The 16,072-nt window shown below is 42.9% G+C and overlaps 1 protein-coding gene across 1 annotated transcript; it reads right to left on the bottom strand.

Moving 5' to 3' along the window:
* Nucleotides 1–1,016: 1,016 nt before the first annotated feature.
* Nucleotides 1,017–16,072, bottom strand: telo2 (TEL2, telomere maintenance 2, homolog (S. cerevisiae)). The gene is made up of 21 exons (XM_030769071.1): nt 15,944–16,072; nt 15,375–15,777; nt 14,375–14,655; nt 14,196–14,264; nt 13,285–13,432; nt 12,802–12,904; nt 12,214–12,282; nt 11,923–12,064; nt 11,482–11,618; nt 11,086–11,174; nt 10,812–10,925; nt 8,734–8,822; nt 8,467–8,558; nt 6,151–6,267; nt 5,833–5,904; nt 5,258–5,464; nt 4,602–4,693; nt 4,367–4,466; nt 3,318–3,382; nt 3,115–3,230; nt 1,017–1,377 (listed from the first exon to the last, which is right to left on the bottom strand). The coding sequence occupies exons 2-21, from the start codon at nt 15,743–15,745 to the stop codon at nt 1,262–1,264; spliced, it is 2,589 nt and encodes an 862-aa protein (XP_030624931.1). The 5' UTR covers nt 15,746–15,777; nt 15,944–16,072; the 3' UTR covers nt 1,017–1,261.

Genomic DNA, 16,072 nt, shown 5'->3' on the forward strand with positions numbered 1-16,072 from the left:
AAAACAAAACACAAACACACACACACATCACAGTAATCGACTGCAGGCTGAAGCTCCTACAAAACCATTAAAAGGTACCTGGGATCTTGTATTTAGTACAAGCGTTGGAAATGTGTATGATGTATGGGCCGCATAAGGACAGTAGCAGTAACAGAGGCGTCCTGTATTATCGCGTTGCTGTGGCCGTGAAGCGTCGTTTGCAGTTACCCAGACAACCAGGGAGGGGCGCGTACCCATAATTCCGAGCGACAATCGGCAAAACTCTGCCATGTCTCTCTGTGCTGGTGCATATAGCTTTTAGTGCATAATAGTTTAAATAAATAAATAAATCTCATATTCTACTATTGTTCAGTTTAAATGAGAAACAATCAGTAAGCTGCGGACGGGTCCGATGCTTTTCCTAATTCCATGTCTTATCACGCTTGCAGTAAAGTGAAAGCGCAGCCCTGCTTTGAACATTCCGCGGAAAGATGTTCGACTCGTTCTTCTGGATGCAGTGTAAGCGCCACTGTTTACCGCTATCACCACGCTAATGTTAGTACGATGAAATTCTATTATTACCGTCCGCGGAGTAAATCAAACCTCCATCTGTAGAGCTGATGAAACATCAGAGAATACAGTATTTCCTTAAATAAAAATCTGAACCAAACTGCAGGCAACACATTTCCATGGCCATAGAAAAGGAATGTAGGATCCAGAAGTGTAAAAATGGCTCGTGAAGTTAAAAAACTCGAAACAGATTTGTTTACATAAAAGAGTGAAATCGGGGCGCTGATGGAAGGTGAGTAAATGAAAAACGGGTTTGTCATGTTTGTGAGCTGGCAGGACATTCTCCATTAGCACAATGTTGTTCTCCAGGAAACCAAGAAATTATTAAAAGGAGAAAAAAAGAGACAATGAACTTCCATTTTACAAAAAATATTTTATTTATTACTGTCCAATGACTCCTCTCATTCAACTTATAAATGATGTGTGTGTGTGTGTGAGAGAGAGAGAGAGAGAGAGAGAGAGAGAGAGAGTATGCATGATGTGATGAGTTTAGGCAGACATTTGTGTATATATTTGTGGGTGTGTGATGAGTACATTGTCCTGTTCAGCAGAAATCCATCAGTGACAATCTCACCCCAGCATTCTGATCCAATCAAGTATGTTCAGGCGTGTTGAGCTGAATTCAGGTATGTTCAGGCGTGTTGAGCTGAATTCAGGTATGTTCAGGCGTGTTCAGCTGAATTCAGGTATGTTCAGGCGTGTTCAGCTGAATTCAGGTATGTTCAGGCGTGTTGAGCTGAAGCTCTGTTTTCAGGGCTTGGTCCAGGAGACGAAGACTCTGAACAGCTAAACTCCTGCAGTCTGCATCTGGATCACTCTCTGCCACCTCTACACACACACACACACAAACACACAGTTAATAATAAGAGGATTAAATATCTGAACTATTTAAGATGCTGAAAAAACAGGAGCCAAATGTCCACACACAGAGTGCAGTTACAGCCACAGGCAAATGACACACGCAGCATATCCCTGATATCATATATATGTGTATCCGTGAGGAGGAGTCTGGTGAGAGGATATTATATATGTGTATCCGTGAGGAGGAGTCTGGTGAGGGGATATTATATATGTGTATCCGTGAGGAGGAGTCTGGTGAGGGGATATTATATATGTGTATCTGTGAGGAGGAGTCTGGTGAGGGGATATTATATATGTGTATCTGTGAGGAGGAGTCTGGTGAGGGGATATTATATATGTGTATCTGTGAGGAGGAGTCTGGTGAGAGGATATTATATATGTGTATCTGTGAGGAGTCTGGTGAGGGGATATTATATATGTGTATCTGTGAGGAGGAGTCTGGTGAGGGGATATTATATATGTGTATCTGTGAGGAGGAGTCTGGTGAGGGGATATTATATATGTGTATCTGTGAGGAGGAGTCTGGTGAGGGGATATTATATATGTGTATCTGTGAGGAGGAGTCTGGTGAGGGGATATTATATATGTGTATCTGTGAGGAGGAGTCTGGTGAGGGGATATTATATATGTGTATCTGTGAGGAGGAGTCTGGTGAGAAGAGGAGTCAGAACTGGACTGTTTCCAGGGGGGAGGTGAGCCATTACCTCCCCTCTCATTTGGATCGGCTGGTCTGATAAAGTTAGGGAGACCGGCTGTGACTATCTGATCCATCAGATGTTTTGTGTAGTTAGCTACTGTCACTGCCCCATGGTGTCTTCAGAAACAGTTTTACCATTAAACTCCAGCCCACAGTCTAGTCACATTCAGATTCTCAAACCCACTCAAACCCAGTCACTAATCACGTTTAGACCCACTCAAACCCAGTCACTAATCACGTTTAGACCCACACAAACCCAGTCACTAATCACGTTTACAGCCACTCAAACCCAGTCACTAATCACGTTTAGACCCACTCAAACCCAGTCACTAATCACGTTTACAGCCACTCAAACCCAGTCACTAATCACGTTTAGACCCACTCAAACCCAGTCACTAATCACGTTTAGACCCACTCAAGCCCAGTCACTAATCACGTTTAGACCCACTCAAACCCAGTCACTAATCACGTTTAGACCCAGTCACTAATCACGTTTAGACCCACTCAAACCCAGTCACTAATCACGTTTAGACCCACTCAAGCCCAGTCACTAATCACGTTTAGACCCACTCAAACCCAGTCACTAATCACGTTTAGACCCACTCAAACCCAGTCACTAATCACGTTTACAGCCACTCAAACCCAGTCACTAATCACGTTTAGACCCACTCAAACCCAGTCACTAATCACGTTTACAGCCACTCAAACCCAGTCACTAATCACGTTTAGACCCACTCAAATCCAGTCACTAATCACATTTACAGCCACTCAAACCCAGTCACTAATCACATTTAGACCCACTCAAGCCCAGTCACTAATCATGTTTACAGCCACTCAAGCCCAGTCACTAATCACGTTTAGACCAATGACAAATCATAATAAGCCCCACATAACACTATAATATTAGAATTAGTCGCACAGGTAAATTAGCTACCATTATTTCCGTTGTCAGTAACTGACACACACATGCACACACACGCACACACAAACATAAACAGATTTTATACCTGCCAGCCAGACCCTGGTCTCTGTCAGGTCCTCACTGAGCTCCAGCAGCAGACAGTTACTGGGCATGCTCAGAAATACAGCACACACAGCAAATAACACCCCACGCCTCACCATCCTAAAAACAGAGAGGGAGACACTTTCCTTCAGTTTCTCTGTCAGGCTCTTGGTCAAATCATGAAACTCCTCCTAGTCCCACCCTTACTGGTCGGCATGGAAACGCAGCACCCACACGAAGTCCAGAAGTGCTCTGCCCATCTGAGCTGCCACCTGCACAACAGTACAAACATGTTGTTATCAGTATATGTGAGTATGTGACTATGGGAGTGTGTGAGTATAGTGAGTATGGTGATAATGTAAGTATGGTAAGTGTGGTGAGTATGTGAATGTGTGACTATAGGAGTATGGTAAGTATGCAAGTGTAGTGAGTATGAGAGTATGGTGAGTTCGTGGCTATGTGAGTATATGACTTTATGACTATGTGAGGATAGTGAGTATGAGAGTATGGTGAGTTCGTGGCTATGTGAGTACATGACTTTATGACTATGTGAGGATAGTGAGTATGAGAGTATGGTGAGTTCGTGGCTATGTGAGTACATGACTTTATGACTATGTGAGGATAGTGAGTATGAGAGTATGGTGAGTTCGTGGCTATGTGAGTATATGACTTTATGACTATGTGAGGATAGTGAGTATGAGAGTATGGTGAGTTCGTGGCTATGTGAGTACATGACTTTATGACTATGTGAGGATAGTGAGTATGAGAGTATGGTGAGTTCGTGGCTATGTGAGTATATGACTTTATGACTATGTGAGGATAGTGAGTATGAGAGTATGGTGAGTTTGTGGCTATGTGAGTATATGACTTTATGACTATGTGAGGATAGTGAGTATGAGAGTATGGTGAGTTCGTGGCTATGTGAGTATATGACTTTATGACTATGTGAGGATAGTGAGTACGGCAAGCATGTTAAGTACAGAAAGTATGGTGAGTATGTGACTGTGTACAGTTCATCCCACTGGGTTGATGGCCAGGTGCATCAGTAAATACAGGGTGTGAGTGTTTGAGTGTATAGGTGTAGTGTGTATTTGTGTGTGTGTAATAGATCTCTGCTGCACATGCTTGGGTTGTGTGTGTGTGTGTGTGTGTGTGTGAATGGGTATAATGTGTTTGAGTGTGTATGTATATATGAGCATGGGTGTGTGTAATGTGTATGTATAATGTATGTATGTGCATATTTTTATAACTGGTACCGGTGCATTAGTGGCCAAGTGCATCAGTAATCCCAGAGTGTGGATCAGCCGCCCCAACACAAGATGATCACTTCCCAAGAGGTCAAAGGTGACCTGCGGCCTAACAACCAAAATTATTGTCATTACTGAGAATTCATTTGCAATAATGTATACACACACACACACACACACACTTCGGCAATAAACACACGCACACGCGCGCGCACACACAGAAACATCTCGACGATACACAGACCTGTCATAGTTCCTGAGCAGGGGGAAGAAGAAGTGTCCTGCCACAGGGGCAAAGCGGTTTGGGGCAGTTTTCGGTGGGGCACGAGACACACCCTGACACAGAAACCATGACACACTGTTAACAAGCTGGACTTACTGCTTACTGTTTACTGTTAGGTCTTCTTGTGTGTAGTTTAGATGCTGTTGTCTGTGTATGTATAGCAGATGTGCCTTAATTTCACCTGAATCCCAATTAATTCAGCATTAGATTCATTCTGTGCCGTTTGAATTTGATTGTTGTAATAAACATTTACAGTCGCTTTTCTACTCTTTGATTACATGACAAATCATTTCCTACTCACTGAATGTGGTGATCCAGGAACTTAGTTATAGCTAGAAGTATTGAATTCAAAGAGTATTACTGTATTTGCTACATTAATGTTATTATTTAATATATGTTTATTCTAATGAAGAGTTATTCTGAATAATTTCTAGGTTCAGTGTTCAGAGTGCTGAGCTATAAACAGAGTTTTTCAGAATTACTGTAATTTCACTGGATTCAGGTTCTGAAATAAGGTTATGGTTACAGCAAAGTGATATTAGTATTAAGTCTAACATTCACAGCGAACCAGTAACCAGAGTTTCTCTAAAGCACGGGGGTGACAGTATTACCATTACCCTGCTGAGACGTTTGGTTTTGCTCTGAATGCGTTCCTCCACAACATGCCGCCAGTGAACCGGACCACTGCACTGTTCTGGAGTCGTCACTGGCTCCATGGAGAGCGTCTGTATGGACGAGCTGTGCTTATCTGTGATTGGCTCCACGAACGAGCTGTGCTTGTCTGCGATTGGCTCACACAGCTCTTGTGCAGAGAGAGCGAGGACCTGCCACAGGGGAGACGGAGCGTGACAATCTTGTCTGTTAAACAGGCCTCAGGTCAGCATAACAACACTAACTGAAGAGAGATGCTGTACAGATCAGCCAGCAGAATGACAAACATATTCTACCCCAAAGAATTCTCCAGCATATGAGAGAGCAGGTCAAGAAGAGAGCAGGTCATGAATTAGCCGTGGCTATAGTATGGATGCCAATGAGGACGTTACAAAGACGTTAGGAATAGGTTAGAAAGACGTTAGGAATAGGTTAGAAAGACGTTAGGAATAGGTTAGAAACAGATTGTGACTGAGTTAGACAGTAACAGTGTTGAGGAGAAGGAAAGAGAGTGACAGAGACATGTGCTGTGTGGTCTGACCTCCAGGATGTCCATTCTCTGTCTCAGACTGTAATTGAGTCCATAGAACTCTGTGGTCCAGTACTTCACAACCTGAGAGAAAAACACTGGAACATTCAGTCTGTGAGTGTGAGTAAGAGTGTGTGTGTGCACGCGTGTGCGCGAGTGACTGTGAGTGTGCGTTTGTTTCTTTTGTGTGTGTGTGTGTGTGGTGTGTGTGGATGGATGGATGTGTGTGTGTGTGTGTGTGTGTGTGTGTGCGTGTGTGTAGATGGATGGATATGTATGTGTGTGTGTGTGAGAGAGGGAAAGAGAGAGTGAGTCAGTGTGTCTTCTTACCGGTTCAGTGTGTGTCACTGTGAGAGCGACCATGGTGTTCTGTCTGAGGCTGTGGAAGGCCGGTGTGCTGTACCTGTCCTCCAAGTGTAATAACACCTTACTGAACTGCACACTCACCTGCAAACACACACACACACACACAGACACTGATCTGAGGATGTATACACACACACACACACACACACACTGATCTGAGGATGTATACACACACACACAGACACTGATCTGAGGATGTATACACACACACACACAAAGACACTGATCTGAGGATGTATACACACACACACACACACACACACACACAGACACCTGAGGGCACCTTTGAACATAAAGGCTGTTTTCATTGACGAATAATAACATGACGATTATGTCAGAGACGGACGAGTTTAGCCACCGCGGGGTTAATATTTATATAGATACATATAGATACACACTCAGTCTGTGAGATACACACTCAGTCTGTGAGATATTCACTCAGTCTGTGAGATACAAACTCAGTCTGTGAGATATTCACTCAGTCTGTGAGATACACACTCAGTCTGTGAGATACACACTCAGTCTGTGAGATATTCACTCAGTCTGTCAGATATTCACTCAGTCTGTGAGATATTCACTCAGTCTGTGAGATACACACCCAGTCTGTGAGATACACACTCAGTCTGTGAGATACACACTCAGTCTGTGAGATATTCAGTCTGTAAGATACACACAGCCATGTGTTGCTTATGACTGGTGCATACTAGTAGTGCTGCTCCGCCAATACGCCCCCCCCCCTTTCAGGAATCGAATATTAGACCTTTTAGCGAACGTTAACTTAGCAACTCAAATCATGGCTACTCTCTTAAGAAAAAAAAGAACAGATTTGTGGACACATTTTAGCTGTAAAACAACAACTGAAAATAAAACGCACTGAAAACAATGTGGGAACAAAATCAGTGGGAAAAACACCACAGACCTCAGAGTCAAACCTAAGGCATGTAACCAGACTGTGTGCCTGTAATGATTAACGATTTAATTTCAAAAATGCAAATGGACTAAAATGTGACAAAAATGCATTTGACTAAAATTTGACAAAAATTTTGACAGTTTTTGTTGTCTAAAACTAGACTAAAATTAAATAAATAATTATCAAATGACTAAAACATGACAAAAACGAACAACAAAGACTAAATTTAAGACTAAATCAGATTACCTGCCGAAGCCTGCCACACACACACACACATGCATAGTTCACTTCAGTTCAGTTCAGTGTAGATATTAGATATACTCTTGAACTTTGATGCACAAATGCACTCAGATTCACTCTTAACATTACAAACACACATTCTCTGTGTGTGTGTGTTTGTGTGTAGCCAAATGCACTCAGATTCACTCAACATTACAAACACACATTCTGTGTGTGTGTGTGTGTGTGTGTGTGTGTGTGTGTAGCCAAGTGCACTCAGATTCACTCAACATTACAAACACACATTCTGTGTGTGTGTGTGTGTGTGTGTGTGTGTGTAGCCAAATGCACTCAGATTCACTCAACATTACAAACACACATTCTGTGTGTGTGTGTGTGTGTAGCCAAATGCACTCAGATTCACTCAACATTACAAACACACATTCTGTGTGTGTGTGTGTGTGTGTGTGTGTGTGTGTGTGTGTGTGTGTGTGTGTGTGTAGCCAGTGGCACCATGGGTGTGTTATCACCCGGTGACACAGCTGAGTGGCAATAACAGAGACTCCTGTTTTGGGAAGGGTGTTTTGTGTTTATTTAGACAATGTCCTAATGAAAGGTTTATTTAGACAATGCCGTAATGAGAGGTTTATTTAGACAATGTCCTAATGAGAGGTTTATTTAGACAATCCCGTAATGAGAGGTTTATGGAAGTGAGGTGAGGGAACAGGAGGATACAGAAACTGAAGAATGACAGACTGGATTTACTGGAGCTGCCCAGTAAGACCACTGGCCTGTTTGTTTCTATATATATTTATTTATCTCTTCAGCTGTTTATATATCCATTTATTAACTTATCGGTGTGTTGCAGAGGTCACACTGTGAGTCACTGCAAATTGTAAACTGTAATATGTAAATCTGAGTGTGTGCTCCATAGTTTTACTGAACTGAAAGTAAAAGTATTAACCCGGTAAAGGAACCCAGGACACTGCCCCTCTGTGTCCAGGCACTGAAAGAGGTGCCCTGTATGTATTTATATATTTTTATATCTATATATATACGTGTATACACACAAAGAAATGCTTGCATGATGAAGGAGGGTTTTGTGTGAAGACTGGGGGTGAGACCCGCGTGTGAAGCCTGAACTCACTCACCTCTTGAGTAGCACTGATGTTCTTCCTCAGTAGTTCCTCAGCAACCTGCAGACTCATCCTCACTCTCTCTGCATCATCACTGCTCAGCAGGACTGTCAGTCAAAACAAAACAGCCAATCAGATTCAGTCACAATCTTAATGAATGCAGACTGAATCTGACTGGCTGTGTGTAGGCAGGCAGGTAGTCCCATAGATCCTCCTCCGTTGTGGGAGACACACAGACAGGCTCATCATTTATTGATTACTGATTATGAGGCCACTTCTCACCATCCAGACAGTCTCTGACATAGCGGGGCGGGGTCACCCTGGGCTTCTCCTGATCACATGACATATCATACGGAGTCAACTCATCATCACTGACACAGAGACAGAGAGAGAGAGACAGAGAGAGAGAGACAGAGATGTACGTGAGCATACTGACATAAGACATATATTGATTGATATAAAACATATATTGACTGACATAAAATATATATTGATTGAAATAAGACATTTATTGACTGATATAAAATATGCACTGGTGGATGTAAAGCATATATCCTGACGGCTGCGTCTGAGTGGATCAGTGCCAGCGCTTCAGCACCACATCAAGGCACAGCGATCACTCAATCGAGAACAACAACAACAACAACAACAACAACAACAGCAACAGCAACAACAACAACAGCAACAACAACAGCAGCAAACACCCCTGGCCTGTCCAAACATCAACCAAGACAAATGGGGTATTAGAAGTGGCAGAAAAAAATCAATACAGTGTAATATCACGATACTTTTCAGCACGATATTATATTGATACAGCGGCGCCAAGTATCGATTAGGGGTTACACGAGTGCATAATTTTACGACTGAAGCACTCCTTTTCTGAAAAACTCAAGTTCTCAAGTACTTGGGGGGGGTGACACCGAGGATATTTTAACGCTATTGTTACCAACATTCTACAGTAGTCCACGATAGAAAGTTCAGTCAGCAAAGTATGTTTATTGTGTTTAGATGTAGCAGTGTTTTTTGTAAATTCAGTGAAACCTGGTCATCATTAATAAGCCCAACTGAAATTAGTCGTATTTTCTTGCATCTGTTTTTAAACAACATTCATTTGTTTATCGGCGTTAGTGTAGTAGCCTAGTCTGTTATATGACAGAGTGTGGTAGTCTAGTCTATTATATGACAGAGTGTGGTAGTCTAGTCTATTATATGACAGAGTGTGGTAGTCTAGTCTATTATATGACAGAGTGTAGTAGTCTAGTCTATTATATGACAGAGTGTAGTAGTCTAGTCTATTATATGACAGAGTGTAGTAGTCTAGTCTATTATATGACAGAGTGGAGTAGTCTAGTCTATTATATGACAGAGTGTAGTAGCCTAGTCTATTATATGACAGAGTGTAGTAGCCTAGTCTATTATATGACAGAGTGTAGTAGTCTAGTCTATTATATGACAGAGTGGAGTAGCCTAGTCTATTATATGACAGAGTGTAGTAGTCTAGTCTATTATATGACAGAGTGGAGTAGCCTAGTCTATTATATGACAGAGTGGAGTAGCCTAGTCTATTATATGACAGAGTGTAGTAGTCTAGTCTATTATATGACAGAGTGTAGTAGCCTAGTCTATTATATGACAGAGTGTGGTAGCCTAGTCTATTATATGACAGAGTGTGGTAGTCTAGTCTATTATATGACAGAGTGTGGTAGTCTAGTCTATTATATGACAGAGTGTAGTAGTCTAGTCTATTATATGACAGAGTGTGGTAGTGTAGTCTATTATATGACAGAGTGGAGTAGTCTAGTCTATTATATGACAGAGTGTAGTAGTCTAGTCTATTATATGACAGAGTGTAGTAGTCTAGTCTATTATATGACAGAGTGTGGTAGTCTAGTCTATTATATGACAGAGTGTAGTAGCCTAGTCTATTATATGACAGAGTGTGGTAGTCTAGTCTATTATATGACAGAGTGTAGTAGTCTAGTCTATTATATGACAGAGTGTAGTAGTCTAGTCTATTATATGACAGAGTGTAGTAGTCTAGTCTATTATATGACAGAGTGTGGTAGTCTAGTCTATTATATGACAGAGTGTAGTAGTCTAGTCTATTATATGACAGAGTGTAGTAGTCTAGTCTATTATATGACAGAGTGTGGTAGTCTAGTCTATTATATGACAGAGTGTAGTAGTCTAGTCTATTATATGACAGAGTGTAGTAGTCTAGTCTATTATATGACAGAGTGTAGTAGTCTAGTAGGGAAAGAAACTTGGCACAGTGAAATACAACAAAGCAAACTAAGAACTAATATGTGTATTTCTAGATTTGTTTGTTTCTTAGTTTGTATTGTAGTGTGTGTGATTACCTGTCCAGCTCAGAATCACTGTCTCCTTTTGGCGCTGATGATTGGTTGGCTGAGGGGGACTGTGATGTCACTGGCTGACCTGCTGACCTTTGACCCTCAGAGTCAGGTTCAGTTCTATAACAGGGAAAAGAACTCCATTTTAGAGACACAAAGGGGTGACAGCACGTGTGTGTGTGTGTTAGAGAACACGTGCATGTGTGTGTGCATGTGCAGATGGCAATGTGAATAGTAGCAGCATGTTTGGACTTTAGGGTTGGAAAGTAAAGGTGATGACCTTTGACTGTGTTGGGGGTCAGGAACATGTTGAGCAGATGGAGGCTCCATTAGAGAGCGCAACTCTAAGGTGTCGTCATCAGGCTCGAACTAAAACACAGAGAACCACAGTCAAACATCAGGCAGAGAACCACAGTCAAACATCAGGCAGAGAACCACAGTCAAACATCAGGCAGAGAACCACAGTCAAACATCAGGCAGAGAACCACAAACATCAGGCAGAGAACCACAGTCAAACATCAGGCAGAGAACCACAGTCAAACATCAGGCAGAGAACCACAGTCAAACATCAGGCAGAGAACCACAAACATCAGGCAGAGAACCACAAACATCAGGCAGAGAACCACAGTCAAACAAAGCCACAGTACACACTGCAGTACTGAGGGACAAAAGTCACCTGAAACTTGAGCTGTGAGGTGGGCGTGTCCAGTTTCTGACTGAGACACTCCCCCACAACCATCCCAATCTTCCGCACACGCTCAGTACTGCTGTCCAGACGACACTGCACTCCTCCCAGCATGCACTGCAGCAGCTCTGATAGATAGGAGAGAAGGGAAATAAGCCAGTGTGTGTGTGTGTGTGTACATGTACATATATGTGTGTGTGTGTGTGTGTATACATATACATATACGTGTGTCTGTGTGTGTATGCATTTACATATATTTATATATACGTGTGTGTGTGTGTGTGTGTGTATATGTGTGTGTATGTGTGTGTGTGTATGCATTTACATATACTTATATATACGTGTGTGTGTGTGTGTGTGTGTATGTGTGTGTGTGTGTGTGTGTATGTGTATGTGTGTGTGTGTGTGTGTGTGTGTTTGTTTGGTTGTTACCTGTGCGCAGCTCCTGTATGTCATCCTGACTGAGGAGACTCACACAGAGCAGGAGAGATCTGCTCACATACAACTGCTGCTCCACAGGTGTGTGTCTGACAGCACTGCTATTACACCAAACCTTACACACACTCCTCAAGACCTACACACACACACACAAGATAGGAGGAAAGAGATTACACCACACCTAACACACACTCCTCAATACCTACACACACATATATGCATGCACACATGCGTACACACAAGCACACACACACACCTCTAACACAGACTGATCATTTATGTGACCTGTTTAAGCAGTGACCTTCGTTCAGGATCCAAGGCCAAATAACCCAGCACAGTCTTCAGGCCCTGCACCTGACACAGAGACAAGAGTCAAAGCAAACACAAAAGATTATGTAGTACAGTGAGAGTGGGGTAGTGTAGTACAGTGAGAGTGGGGTAGTGTAGTAAGAGTGGGTAGTACAGTGAGAGTGGGGTAGTGTAGTACAGTGAGAGTGGGGTAGTGTAGTACAGTGAGAGTGGGTAGTACAGTAAGAGTGGGTAGTACAGTGAGAGCGGGGTAGCGTAGTACAGTGAGAGTGGGTAGTACAGTGAGAGCGGGGTAGCGTAGTACAGTGAGAGTGGGTAGTACAGTGAGAGTGGGGTAGTGTAGTACAGTGAGAGTGGGTAGTACAGTGAGAGTGGGGTAGTGTAGTACAGTGAGAGTGGGGTAGTGTAGTACAGTGAGAGTGGGTAGTACAGTGAGAATGGGGTAATGTTATGCAGCAAAGTTGTGCAGTCATGTCACACTAGTGTGCTCCAGCAGTAATGTAGCAGTGTCATAGTAATGCCTATGTCAGGGTGAAAGGGCAGCTGTGTGTGTGTGTGTCTTACTTGTAGTGAGTACTGCAGCAGGAGAAGTTTGTGTGTTACAACAAACTGAGCTCTCTTATTCTTCATTACAAGATTCCCCATCACTCTCGACAAGGCCTCCGCACTACACACACACAGACACACACACACACAGGCACACACAAAATATATGTGACTGCATTATGAACTGATGATCTGAGTGAGGGTCCACCAACAGATTTATAAGCCCCCTTAAGAGGACCATAGGACAAGTCTAAAGTTTTACTATGACGTGTAGGGCATGAGACATACTGATAAAAACCCGCCAACATGTCCTTTAATTTGCAATGGTTAATATCTCCCAGTATGAAGCCGGGGGAGTACAGTGACATAAATTACAATTGTTGTGTCACTTTGAATATTACATAAGCAGCTGAACCTTGAGTTTGACTGCACACACGCACACACACACACACACACACAAAACCAGATGCTTGTATGAGTTACACACACACACACTCTTACCCATCAAGTGCCTGTATGAGTCCTCTGACGACAGCCTCTGTCCAGCGTTCTGGAACGTTCTCCAGCAGGGTAGAGCTGACACGTTGCCACAGGACATCATGGTGTGTCAGAGAGCTGAGCTGAGGCGCCAACACACCGAACAGCAGCTCTAAACACACACACACACACACACACACACACACATATACACACACACATATACACACATACACATACATACACACACACACACATATACACACACACACACACATACACATATACACACACACACACACACATACATACACATATACACACACACACATATACACACACACACACACATACACACACACACACACACACACACACATACACACACACACATATACACACACACACACACACCAGAGATTTAAGCATATAGAACACCACACAGACACACACATAAAAACTCACACGCAAAAATGCACACACAGACCTGTAAAAGGTGTATGTTTACATTCTGAGTATCTTTGGTGGGTATCTTTAGCGAGTATCTTTGGTGGGTATCTTTAGCGAGTATCTTTAGTGGGTATCTTTAGCGAGTATCTTTAGTGGGTATCTTTAGCGAGTATCTTTAGCGAGTATCTTTAGCGGGTATCTTTAGCGAGTATCTTTAGTGGGTATCTTTAGCGAGTATCTTTAGCGAGTATCTTTAGTGGGTATCTTTAGCGAGTATCTTTAGCGAGTATCTTTAGTGGGTATCTTTAGCGAGTATCTTTAGTGGGTATCTTTAGCGAGTATCTTTAGTGGGTATCTTTAGCGAGTATCTTTAGTGGGTATCTTTAGCGGGTATCTTTAGCAAGTATCTTTAGCGAGTATCTTTAGTGAGTATCCTTTATGACTGTGCTAAGAGTGTTTGCTGTTAGTTGACCGAGTGAACTCACCGCTGTGGCTCTGCACACATGTCTTCCCCAACAACTGAGCCACAAAACCCAGACAGCAGTCCTGCCCCGCTACAAACACACACACACGCACACAATAAGAAGTTACAATTTGATGCTTTTTTATTTGAAACAGATACTGAACTGTTCTGAGTGTGGGTGTTTGTGTGTGTACTGTGTACCTCTGAGAGCTTGACATGTCCTCTGCAGGGTGTGTAGTATTTGTGTGGCCAGCAGGGGGTAGTATTGCTGAGGTAAGAGAGGAGCTGGGGTGTTGGTGTGCAAGCGGTTACACACAAGGTCAGGGAGGGAAACCAGGCGAGCCAAGACCAACTCCCTCAGATGAGCCGACTCCGACCTGACTCCTACATCCACACAGCGAGTCCACAACAGATCTGCAATGCGTCCCTTATTCACAAACTGCTCCAGAACATACACCATCCGCTCCAGACCTGCACTGGGGCTTCAGAAGGAAGAGATAGATGCAGACATTGAACCTGAATGAAAATACACCAACATACACACACACACACACACACACACACACACACACACACAAACATACACACACACACACACACAAACATACACACACACACACACACAAACATACACAAACATATACACACACACACACACACACACACACACAAACATACACAAACACACACACACACACAAACATACACACACAAACATACACAAACACACACACACACAAACATACACAAACACATACACAAACATACACACACACACACACACACACACACATACACAAACATATACACACACACACACACACAAACATATACACACACAAACATACACAAACATACACAAACATATACACACACACACACACAAACATATACACACACACACACACACAAACATATACACACACACACACACACACACACAAACATACACACACACACACAAACATACACAAACATATACACACACACACAAACATACACATACACACACACATACACACACACACGCACACACGCACACATACACAAACATATACACACACACACACAAACATACACATACACACACACACACACATACACAAACATATACACACACACACACACACACACACATACACAAACATACACATACAGTTATTTTTTCTGAGCGCCCTAAAAAACTAAAATGTAAACACACCTGCTGGACCTGATAGCATCCACCAGCGCCAGCACTGCCTGGTCTGGAGGCCCAAGGAGGAAAAATTTGTCCCACAATTCTTTGCGCTGGCCATCGGACAGACCGGACATCCAATCAGCCGAAAGCGCACCGATCAACACCTGCAGGACTCGCGTGTAGTAAACTCGGTGGAACTCTCCTGTGACAGCGGCTTCGCCGTGACAATCGTCGTCTAGGTAACGCAAGAGCGTACGCAGAGCATCACTGACCTCTCCGACGTCTCGTGAGCTGGACACCGTTCGTAAACACCGACTAACCGTAAGCCGGAGTTCGGTCCCGTTACCAGGACAATCGTTACCAGGACAATCCATAAAACCTGTGCGCCCATTCATGTTCAGCCACGCCAGAACATGGTTCGGCTCCACTGAAACACAGAGACAGTACGCAGTAAAATAATGTATATTCTTCCAAACATTTTGAACTGTATAATGGTATCGTCCGTTACTGGAATTGCATTTTCGGTACTTAGCAGAACGACAGTATGTCACTTATGGAATAGCTTGGGACTATACATAATCATGCGGACTTACCAAGTAACGACCTCGAGAAACAGCGACCTGACGAACCGTGCTGTACTGCAACCCTTTGATTACATTAAAATGAATCTCTAAGATTAAATCTCCAACTGAACCTACTGGACTGTGAAACTGTGGCGTAAC

The sequence above is a fragment of the Chanos chanos genome, chromosome 3 (genome assembly GCF_902362185.1).
Source record: "Chanos chanos chromosome 3, fChaCha1.1, whole genome shotgun sequence".
NCBI lineage: Eukaryota > Metazoa > Chordata > Actinopteri > Gonorynchiformes > Chanidae > Chanos > Chanos chanos.

Coding starts and splice junctions, on each gene's coding strand:
- telo2 (XM_030769071.1), bottom strand. CDS start 15,745: ATGAATGGGCGCACAGGTTTTATGGATTGTCCTGGTAACGATTGTCCT. Junction 12,283..12,801: donor TGCTGCAGTACTCACTACAA/GTAAGACACACA, acceptor TCTCTGTGTCAG/GTGCAGGGCCTGAAGACTGT. Junction 11,619..11,922: donor CATACAGGAGCTGCGCACAG/GTAACAACCAAA, acceptor CCTATCTATCAG/AGCTGCTGCAGTGCATGCTG.